General features: G+C 40.0%; 1 protein-coding gene across 14 annotated transcripts in view; it reads right to left on the reverse strand.

Annotated features, from left to right (window-relative positions):
* The window catches only part of TCF20 (transcription factor 20), a 150,168-nt gene that overhangs the window by 8,440 nt on the left and 129,483 nt on the right, over positions 1-12,245 (reverse strand). For 13 of the 14 annotated variants that reach the window (XM_055712862.1, XM_055712861.1, XM_055712853.1 and 10 more), the window contains one exon: positions 6,831-6,924. In XM_055712862.1, the coding sequence (XP_055568837.1) occupies positions 6,831-6,924 (94 nt within the window). Of the gene's footprint in view, positions 1-6,830; positions 6,925-11,671; positions 11,794-12,245 lie in introns of all 14 variants that reach the window. The other variant, XR_008732647.1, reaches the window with a different exon arrangement.

The raw sequence follows: 12,245 nt of genomic DNA on the forward strand, positions 1-12,245 counted from the left end.
GACAGCAATTTATTACTTTTTTAATAAAAACCAACTTGAATAATACATCACATGTGTTAACCCTGCCTCACGGGTATATATTTTTCATTCAAAGATCTCTTATAGGAATACTAACTTATTAGCAGGCTCATCCCTTCCACCCCCAGAGTCTTAGAAAATAAATTTTAACTAAACATGCCAAATGACAATACTGCCTGGATTACCAAGCCAAGTTCAAGTATCCCCAGTGTCCCCAATACTCTGTATAGAGGAAGAATCACAACAGTGAGTCTACAAATCCTGTACCCCAACCCCCTTCAGTTATTCCAGCCTTCCTTGCTAAAGCACAAGGAAAATGGATGCACTTATCCAATCCGAACAGACCATCCCTGCTTTATACTTAATAGGAAAATCACCACCTTTCATCCTTACACTAAGGTTCTGTCAACATCAGGGGGAGAAGGGGTATGTGTCTCTAGGTATGGGTGTATATGACTGGTTACTTGCAATCCCAAATCTTGGTGATCAGTTTACACTGACACTATGTCTGGTAGTCAGGTCACTCATGCTGCTCTTGGATCTGCTTCCACGATTTGTGTATGTGAAGCTTCTATTATCTAAGAAACAGTTTAACGATTTAAACCTATTAGGGAAAGTGGGGCACCTATGCAGAACTGCTTATTTAGGAACAAATTAAGCAATACTGTTGTTTAAAGAGCATTTCTTTAGTGGCACTACCAGTGTAAGTGTTGCTTCTTCTCTCATCCTCCATCATAGACTATGCCTCTAAGGGATACTGAGTCAGTAGGTCCCAGAACTTCGGCGGTATGTCCACACCAGGAGCACCACTGGCTAGCTCTCTGCCTTCCACTCGCACCTTCCAGATACTCTGTATTTCACCCATCACAGCCAAGCAAAGAAGTAGCACTCTCCTGAGAGAATTCAGCTGCCTCCTCCCGGCACCCTGAACCACAGGGCCACCTCTCAACCCGCCCAAACTGCCGACACTGTTCGTTCTGATGGCCTGTTCCTTCTGATTGCTTTATTCACCGAAGGCAGAGGCTGACTGAACAGTCACCACCTCAGTAGGACCATGCACCATCACCACCTCAGTGCAACTGACACCATGAGAATTCAGCAAGGTGCTTATGGCCTCCCATCTGCTCCAACCTACCCAAATAGCTAGCAACTAAAGAAGCACAATGGTAAATAAAACGTGCTAATTTAAAATGCTCTTAAGTACATAGCATAACCAGCACTACCTGCTGTTTCAATCTGCTGGAAGAGTTTAGCAGACAGCAGGAGACTGCAACTAAAGCTTGAGGGAAAAGCTTTCTAGACACCCGAGCTTTGGCAGAGCATTCCTCTGCTATGAAATTCTTATGTTTCAACATGAATGCCTCTGGCCTGAACCAACGGGAAACAGCATACAATAGGCTAAGTTACTTGAGAGATTTTAGTGAAGGGGAGTAAAACCCTTAATCCCACCTCAGATAACAATTTCAAATGCAGTATTAACAAATAACAGGAAATAAATAAAATGTTGTCTCATTATAAGGGCAGGAATTGTACATTTAGACTACAGCATGAATCATCACTGCATAATACAGCAATCATCAAAAATATACAGAGCAATCATCAAAAACATACACAGTATGTTAGAACAGGATGGAGTTTTCTTCTTTCTTGGAAACCTAACATCGGTAATGTATGCACTTTCCTAGCTGGTACATCAGAAAGGAACATTGTACAAGGATCAGGACGAACTGACAGAAACCTCATACCTCATACCTGATCTGCGTACGGAGCTCAATTTCTAAGGTTGGCATTTTTGTTGCAAATACTAACAGCAGATCCAATTAATAGCATTTTTTTTTTGTTTCTATTAAGAGACAACTATGAGAAATTTCATCAGCTCACTGCAGAAAATCAGCTGAATACCAATAAGGTAAAAATTGTTCATCATTACTTAGCTGGCCTGGATTTCAGTTAGCAGTTCCAAGTATTTTATATCACAGATTACAATTCATCATGAAGTCACCAGACACATAGCTATGATCAGCTCACTGTGACAGAAAGGGAAAAAGAACTGAAACTTGTCCTTGTTTGCACAGATTTTTTTTCCATAAAGTAGTCAGGGAAAACTTAAAACATTTTTAATAGAAGCAATTATTCTTCTGTAAGCTTCACACGTTGTCTCATACCCTGTGTTCTGCCTGTTACTCATCTTTAACGACAACTTGCAGAGACACAGGATTTCTGTTCTCTGAAAATCTGTTTTATTTTGCTGCTAGTCTTTTCCTAATTTACAGTCAAAAATCTTTTGTATATGAAACTGCCTACGATACATGTTGTGGGAACAAGTGTGCTGCAACAATCAGAATCTGACTCCAGGTGGGGAGGAACAAGCAGAGGGAGAGGATACAAAATTTCAGAAAACAAAGATCCTGTTTCCATGGAGACGTCCCTAGGACTAAGTTATCTTGAGACATCAGAGGCTCTTCATCATAAATTTGGACAGACAAAAGCCAAACACAGACAATATTAACCAGAGTAATTTCCATATAAAAATTACTTAAGTGGCACTACTGATCTTGATTTTTATGCAAATGGCTAAGAGGAGTTCAGCTCTTGCACCCTATATTGCCTAAGATTACTTTCTATGAAAGGAGATTAAAAGGAAGGCTGAATTAGGCTATACAAAAGCCAGTATTTATGAACTGGCAGCTTATGAAGCTGCGTGCCTTGCATAGCAGCCAATTAGCTACAGCGGTGCAAAATGTGGCTGCCCACGAGGGCAGGACTGGAAACCAACCAGTGGCGCAGAAGCCAGAGTTCAGGTTGCACTGCAGGGCCAGCCTTCCATGCTCCAAGTAACTGCAGCCGCTCTGACATATTCCACCCTCCAGACCTTTACCAAAAACGTGCTGACTTTCAAATGAGGCACAGTAACTGACAAGGTATTAACTTCTAACCCACACCAATGCAAAAGTAAGAACACGCTTCAGCTCACAGTGCCATTGCCTAGGAGTACGACATGCATGCTGCATCTCAACTAAGGCACGGTCACTTCCAGGGATGCTACAGTAACTCAAACACCAAGCGTTTGTGACTTGACATACCCTAAAAAACACTCCAGCAAGTGTTTTCTGATCTATTTTTTTTAAATACAAAACCAGTCATACATATTCCAAAATCCTGACAGCCCTTGTAAGTGTCAACAAACTTCTGAGGATTCAGAATGGATCTGTCCCAGATCCTCAATAAAGCAAGGTGGCACCATCCTTCAAAGCAGGATGGTTGACTTCAAATGAAACTACCACAGAGCTCAAGGAACTTGAGAAATATCCGTATCTGATTCACTACAGGAAAGACGGCAGCACTGCATAACCAATAAAAAGGGTTTATAGGCAGACGGCAGGCTGAGGAAAGAGAAAAGAATGCTGATTTGCTTCTCAAGGAAGCCTACATTTTCTGCTTGGGCATAAATGAAAATCAATTCCCTGTTCCATGTAGCTTGCTTATTTCTTTTATACAGATTTATTGGAAGAGCAGCTATATATTAAGACAGCTTGATTACACCCACAGATAAAACCAACTGCAAACAAGGTCTTTTACTGTCATACCATCAGGCTGAAATTTTGAATGCTGAGAATCTACTTCAAGCTGGGCTCTTTTATGCATTTTGGTTGAAAACTTCAGCAAAAGCAGCCTAACAATTTCCTTAAAACTCTTTCTTGGAATAAAGGTATTCTGCCCATATTAAACATCCCAGCAAATCTTCTTTGAAAAGCTCTAAACATACCCTGATTTTAAGTAGGACCTAAATTTTAGCTAAGGTATGCCCTTGCCAGCTTACCACAGAATCAGTATATACAACTCTTTGAAAGGAGGAATAGGTATTTTAATCTGCACATCCTCAGGAGAGGCTTCTTAGATTTTAGTAGCTAGGTTCTTTGAAAATTCCACCAAATACACTTTTTTTGGGGAGGGTGAGCAGGTTTTTCCTGTAAATGAACCTGTGGCCCCAGATTTAGGCACCAGACTCAACAGCACTAAAGCTGTCAGCGGACATTTCCAAGGCTCAGGCAGCCTCAAGGAAGAAGGTGACCATTTCAAAACTGCAAATGGTGAAGCACTAGCCCAGAAGGCAGCAGAAGTGAAAATATTACTGAGAAAGACAGTCTGGAACTGGAGACAGAGTGGAGGCTAGCAGGATGAAGAGACCAGTGCTAGCAGAAGTTATGAGCAGGGAATTAAGCTTGAGTGCCAGCAGGAAGCTAAGATTGAATCAGGATTGATTCAGCCACAGGACTATAGGCTAAGAATTTATGGGATAAGGCAGGGAAAGGTGAAACAGAGAAGATTATGGGCAACATACAAGAACAGAGACTAGCAGGGTTAAATGTGACAAGGAGCTAAGTTAGGAGAACCAAATGGGAGTAAGAAGCCCACAGAAGAAAAACAGCTAGGAGCAAGAAAGAGGAGGAGGTGATGCAAAAGCAGAGAGCGGGAAGCCAGAATGACAGCTAGAAAACTGGACAAAGGAGAAGTTAAAAAGGAGTAGGGAGAACTGGGTCTTATAAAGAGACTGGAGTAAGAAATTTGAGAAGAGGAACCTGAGACCAGCTAGATAAAGAGCCTACGGCTGGTATGAAGGGCCAGAGTAGAGAACAATCAGACGCACACAGACTGAAGAGGAAGAAACAGAAAGGAAAATGTAGGAAGACACAAAGAGAAGTCTTTGTTCTCACTAAATCATATTCTTCCTGGAGTGAAACCAGGGATTCATCAGTTCTACCAACTTCTCTGCTATTATTTAAATATGTTTGTGAAACTCACAGTCCAAGTATCCCACCTCCATGCAGCTCTTGCAATTTATTACTGCCATATTACTCAAAGAACAGAAATTAACTTGGAATAGTGCACTCTTAACAGATGGTCACGTGACAATGTGATGTCTCGTAACAAAATCAAAAGAAAATGTACTAAGCATAGCCTTGGAACTTGAATACAAAAAGCTACTCTAAATAAACCTCTAAGGTTGCAAAGTCAAGACAAATGTGGGGAAAAGCCAAATTTTATGTATCCTGTTTCTACATATTACATGGTAGACATATTATGTTACATTTAATATGGAGTAAATTGTATGGTTATATACTATTTTTGTATAGGACACTGCCTCTTCCCTGCATGACACAGAACTGCTCTTGGGAATCAAGTCATGATTGTTCAGTGTATTTGTCATCTGGAGGATCCTACTGCATTTCCTGAAGTAGAGTTAATGATGAAGATATATCTGAAGAAAAAGGACAATATCTTAACTTTTGTACCTATATTTAGAACATAGGAAATGCCATATACCGTATGTAGTAACACACGAATACAAATTAAGCACCCCAAACTACTGGGAATGCCCACCATAATTTATTTTGTTGTTTCATGGTATTAAAAAGTCCAGTCACAAACCAGAAACAGATTACTAAACCCAATATGAACACAAATCTAACAATTCTATCAAAGCTACTGTAAAAAAAAAAGTTTGTTAACGTTCATGAAACTCTTAAGCATGACAGAGATGAACATCACAGAAGATTTCACAGTTCTACCTTCAGAACTGAATGGAATCAGTAGAACAGAGAATCAGTGAGAAGAACACATGTCCATGAATGAGTACCCTTTCATCCTACAGGTCTTATGGAAAAAGATGTCAGTCGTTAATTAGGTAATTACTGTAAGATACATTCATAAGAGACCAAAATTAAACTTACATAGACACCCTTATTTCTGGCATTTTTTTTGTGTGTGATTTTCACAACCTGACTAATATTTAACACCTTATTTCATGTAAAATCAAGGATTCTCCAGCTATACTGTGGCACTAGTAGCATTCCACTGCAGTATTAATTTAATTAAAATCTTTCTATTAGAATAAAACACAGTGCTCCAATAGAGTGGGATTTCACAGTGAGAAGTGCAATGCAGTCATTCAGAAATGAACATACCTACTTCAAATACTGTACCATTTGAAAACCAGCATTAAAATAGGTGTTGAAACAAGAGGGCTGCTGTGAAAGTAGGATAACAAAACAGGAAGCTTGCAATTATTTGCCAGTCAAGTTTTGTAATCTTGAAACTGTACCTGCTTGTTATTAAGTTTTGTATGACAGGAGAAATGAATCAGAGGACTGGAATAGTGGGACATTATTCATTCTGAGCTGGGATTTTTTCTACCCAAGAATAAAGTTTATCTCCATTAAAAACTTTAATTATTGTACACAAAACACCAACTCACAACCCCAGACTCATAACTGGAGATAATACTAGCCAAACCGTTAGCTTATCCAATGCAGAAAACTGACCCTACTCAAGAGACTGGCTGAAATGCTTCTAAGGAGGGAGAAGAAGGAAGGTTGTGCTACAAGTGGTACCGATGATTCTACAAGCACTTTGCACTTGAAATTATTACTGTGACTATTCACAGGAGCATAACCCTGGAAGAGGAAATATCCTTCTGGTTTCTTGCACCATTTTAGCAAAGGATTTCTATTCTTTGCAAGGAAATAGTGATCCATTCTCCTATTACAGCCAAATTTCAGTCACTGTAGCTGCATTCCCACAAACCAGGCTTTTTTGGCACTTACAGGTAGATTCTTTTCCATTACAGGTTTCATCTTGCCCCAATGCGTTATTGTACAGTTTATCTGATGCCACTGCTCACCATTTATGTTACTGTCTTCACAGTAGGTGAAAAACTGAGAAGGAATACATTTGTAAAGTACCTTGCAATTACTTAGCGTCATATATTTTGAATAAACATGAAATATAGTTAGTATGCCATTTGTTCGTACCTGCATCGATGGCACATGGGTAATGGTATCGGAAGGAGCAGCCTTTGTTGTAGCAGCCTAAGGTGGCTCCCGGTTCCTGGCAATGGGAACATTTCTGAAAGGGAAACCAAGAAATGGCAATGAAAATTGCAATCATCTTTCCAATTATCTGTATTTTCCTGGAAATTTTATCAATCACATTCCAGCACACATTTCTCGAGTATCACAATGTTAGACTGTATCTTTCCACACCATAAAAATAAAGGCCTTTTGCATGAAGCAACAACATGAGCTCTTTCAAACAACAAACTTTTCAGTTGTGCTAACCAAGCAAGAGGTACCAAATATTCAAACCAACCATTCAGAAAGAACTTGAAACACTTCTCAAATTTGTTTCACTGGCCCACGTTTCAGTACCCGACAATGACATCAGTGTTAAAATTGGAAGAAAAGAGCTTTTTTGAATCGACAGCTTTAAAATGAGAATTAGCATGACAAAGAATGATTTAGAAGACACCATTAGCGTAAAAGTGATTTGGGTACATGGTTTTCATTATCACTAGCAATCCAAGATGATCATGGCCAAGCTGAACATTTTTTCACAGGTGACCAAACAAGGTTTATCTGGAGCATGAGAAGATACCATCAAGGGAAAACACCCCACCATCACAGAAATGGCACATCTCCAAAAGAAACGATGCTCATACATTTATTGCCAAAGTCGTTAACGTTCAATTTTCATTACTTAAATCCTATTATCTCAATTGGTCAATGATGTATTTAACCATATTATCAGACCGACATGAATGCAGCAGAATGAGAGCCACTCAGCCATTTACTTCATCCTGAATGACTTAAGGAATGACCTAAGGAAATAGGCCTATAGTACATCTCATTCAGACAGTAATTTTATTTCTTGAATGTATACAGTAAGTGATTTTCATTAATTAATCTAAGATTCCAATGAAAGCTGATTTCTGACAGGTTGACATTTTTCCCTTCTAAAAAGAAAACAAGCCACATCTGGTAGAATCCACCAAAGGCTAGGAGACTGCTACTATTTAAAAATTGAAATGCAAATACACTACTGGCAGAAAAAGAAAAGGTGACCTCCAGTAACTTTTGAGTCATATTTAAGAAACACAGAAATTTTGGTTTTGCTGATAAACACAACCAACACCACAAAAAGGCCTTGTATAACCGGTATAATTCACCTTGACTTCAGGCTATAAGAAGTTGCCTTTGGTCACTGACTGCACACAAAGAGATGATGACATGATCTAAAAACCCCTTCCCTACTGGAAAAACTAGTGTCAAACTACATGTGCTCTGTTAACACTATCAGCAAGCTACACCTGTACAGCACACAGATGTGCTCAAACCAGCAGTGCACCTGGCACTGCACAAAAGCACTTTACCATACAGGGAAGCTCATATGCCCAGATAGCTACATGAGCTAGACCAGACTGCTTCACATCCCCGATTAACATATATGTTGCAATGGGGGTCTGCAGAATAGATGCGGCCAAAGATAACAGCCACAGCGAAGTTCCTCACTCAGCACAGTGAACAGGATTTTGATTACAGTATTTCAAAAAACACTGAGACTATCTGACAGTTATTGCTCTTCCTACTATTCTACGTGATGCAGAGATGACTATAGTTTGTATTTAAATGATTAAATGAAGATGAAAGCAAAACTAGCTCCAGCCATAAACCAGGTGGCCCTCTTCAAATCAAAGCAAATGCAACTAACAGAAAAGCTTGTGAGACGTCACTTCTCATGACATCTACAACTACAGTCTTGACTACTGCCTTCTCTTTTCAGTTATGCCAAAGCATCCTAAGCCTGATCTTCAGTGCTCCCTATTAAATCATGTCTATCTTCTAAGCAATGAATGTGTATCATGACAAACTACTGCAGTATTTATGATCTAAGGAAAGTGTCCCTGAGGCCTAGAAAGAAACAATCAAGCAGCTTATTTTTGCCTGTCAGGACACGAATGCTAGTTTCCAAAGATAAAAAATAAATTCTAAACCAATATTTAAATGCACACCAAAACACTTGGACCTCTAGCCAAACTGCAATGTAATTCACTCTCCCATGGGAATAAAACCCAGTTTCATGTATAGTAAATGTCTTATCCTGGCTATGAAGTCAACCCTAGAAGAATATTATGTACTGGCATTAGTCCCAGATTCACCTATGCCAAGTATTCACGAAGTGCAGCTTGAGGAGTTCTGAACCACAGCTCTTTACCTGGATGCTTTATTCTCACTTTCAGATGTGGCTGACTGAGATTAATTATTCTAACAGGACAGAACCCAAATTGACTATTCTTTTTGAACACAGATATGAATTTCTAGTTTTGTTCCTCAGAGGCATTCTGTCCTCCCCACTTTATCTTGTCTTTGAAGTACCATCACACTGTTGCAACAGAAGAGGTCATTCTTCCCTGGAACACTGTGTTCTGTACAGAGCAGTCAATAAGAGCCTAAAAACTACAGCAGCAGAGATTAAATTGCAGCTGTGTGAAACATTTCTTAATAGTAAAAAGGCATGTCAAATGAGTGTGCTGTGCAGTACAAATGAAAACAAGCAGACCCCTAGCAATTTTTTTTATACTTTTCCAAATGTTAATGTAGTCTTTGAACTTATTCTTTGCTGCATCTAGTGCAGCTATTCTGAAACTTGCAACAGAAACACAATAGGCGTTTTTGACGAATTTTAAGTGTGCCTGCAGTGCTCAGCTGAGAATAGGTATGGAATGCTTTCAAATCCGTTGCAGTTAAGACTGATTAGACGGTTAAAGCGGGTAGTTAAGGTGCCAAAGCATGATCATCAAGCCTTCATTTCCCCTCTTTTCAGTCTGCAGGACCAGCTAGACGATTACCAAGGTTACCTGCAGCTACGCCCACAACCGCAATTCCCCAGTGGACTACTACACCATTGACTGCTCAAGGCAGAGATCATCTCCTGCTGCTGGCTCCCCTGCTGCTGAACAAGTCTCCATTCTGGCAGATGCTTCTGCTTTTCACAAGCCACTGACAGTCTAATGGTCCCATTTCTTCTACCTCCTGGGACCCCGACCATCTGCTTCTTTCAGGGGAAGCTGGGGGAACCACATACACAATAACTACTCTTTTCTTTCGAGTTCTTCCTTCCACAGAGTGAGTGACTGAACAGCAGACACCCTACAAATCTGTATGGTTCTAAACCAACTTAGGAGTCTATCACTTAATCTTTGAAAGAGACTATCACCGTGTAATGCCACGTGGTTTCCAAATTTATCCAGGTGTTTCTAGAAAGACAGAATGAAGTCATTAAAAAATTTCTGGACAGTCTCTTTTACTAGACATCACTACTGTGCTTTAAATGATAAAGATGCATAGTTCCTGCTGGCACTTTTTGCGGCTTTGGTGAGAACCTTATCTTAAGTATTTTTATTTCAAAAGAGAAAGAAAATAAAGAGATGTACACTACAATTAGAAAACATTCTAACCTGAAAATAAAATCACAGAACTTCATACAAGAGATGTGTGACTTGGGCTTAATGACCAGTAATCACTATCTTTGGTCCATCAGCAAATTTTCACCCAAACTCCACCATCCTGCAGCCATTCACCAGCAGATGGTAGCAGCCTGCTTGTCACTTGTAAAGGAATTATAGCATTTTAGCCACGGAAACAGCATTCAAGCTCTCATGGGAAGAGAAATTCCTTTTGCTCAGTAAGCAGTCTGCTTAACCTCCTCTGCTTGAAAGAGCTGAAGGCTGGTACTTGGAGTGTGCTCCCAACGGGAGGTGCCAATGGATAGTAATCATTGCCAGGCACCTAATCAACTCCTGGTTTAAATTAAAAAAGGAAATAAAAAAGGAAAGGCGGGGGGTGGGAAGACCACACTGAAGATTGATACAGAGGTCCTATCTCCACAATTCATCTCTGGCCGCAAGGCACATATATCTCACTTAGAATAGGCTGGTGAGACTTAAAAGTGCCATTTAGAAGAGACACTCCATCCCTTGAACTAAATTATCAATAGTATTAAAGCCAGATACATTGTGTCTACCTCTCCACAGCATTAGCAGCCCATTTCTTCCTCGCATCAGCTCATCATTCTCTGTCTACCAAAATGAAGTAACACCCAACCTGGAAGTGCAAACAGTTGGGGGACAGTTACCACAGCAGCAGCAGAGCTGCTCGGATTCATTCAAAGTACTAAACCATCCACTAGCTGTATTTCTTTTGCTTTAAGGTGTTTTTTTTTTTTTCCCTGCAGTTTGTATTCCTTCATTACAAGAGTAAACTTTTCTGAGACCACAGTGCTCTAAATGTAATAAACAGGAGTGTGGGTTTTGGGTACCTTCTTTTGCCTCCCTCAGATTTGTACCCAGCTCCACAGATATATGTGTTATAACATAAACATGTCCTGAGCTATCTACCTTCCTCCTTCCAACCAAGCAAAAGCTCTTAGGCTTGTGAAAAGAAGTGCTCCAGGCTGCTCAAGTAAAACACACACTTTTTCTCTTTGGCTTTGCACTGACAGATAATGTCTTCGTCTAGGAGTGCTGGAATCCCACAGCAGATAGGGCTTTGCTGGTGGGAGGATGGGAGCTGCCAGACTAGCCCTTCCAGCATATTTTGGGGCAGTAGCAGAAACAGTTGCTTAGAAGCAGAAATTAATTGCTTCTGTCTAACACTAATAGAAGGTGTTTTCAGATGATTCCTCCACTTTCTTTCTTGTGTAACAATTACCAAAGCAGTTCAAGCAAGGACATTCAGAACAGATGCAACTGTATCATATTTTCTACTGTCTATAATCCAGAGTTTTTTCTGTCAGTTGCTTCTTTTAGTTTGCTCACCTGCGCCCCACACTCAGGCCTTTCTAACTTCCTCTCTTCCAAGCACCAGTTTTTCCTTTGCTCTCTGTTTTCTTCCCTTTTCCTTTGCTTTGCTTTCTAGGCATCTCCTTGGTTTTCCCCTTCTTGTATACCAGTGTCAAGAATGCATAAATGGAATAAAATGGAAAGCAACAACTGAAGGTTACTAAAAAAGAAAGGCAAGCAAAAAAATGAAATACATGTGGCATTAATTATACAGGTACAAGTCTTCACTTTACATGTTATATGCATTTTTCTTACTGTCCTCTTCGTCTGTTTAAATTACAAGCTTTTAGGAAAATAATTGCTTCTGTGTAATTGCACTGCACAAATGCAGATGTAAGATAATGAGGATTTCAGAGTCAGCTGCAATATTAGGAAGGAGGGCCTTCTGACTATTTCTGATTAAACAGTTGGCAGGCTAGACAGAGCCTCAGATTTAATATCCAGGCGAAAGGGCAACAGAAGCAGCAGGCAGCCACATTCTCTTTCCTGGAAATCTGGATGCAGAAAGACCGCTTACTCCAACAAGCTATGAGGAAAACCAAAAAATATT

This window comes from Falco cherrug, chromosome 5 (assembly GCF_023634085.1).
Source record: "Falco cherrug isolate bFalChe1 chromosome 5, bFalChe1.pri, whole genome shotgun sequence".
Lineage (NCBI taxonomy): Eukaryota > Metazoa > Chordata > Aves > Falconiformes > Falconidae > Falco > Falco cherrug.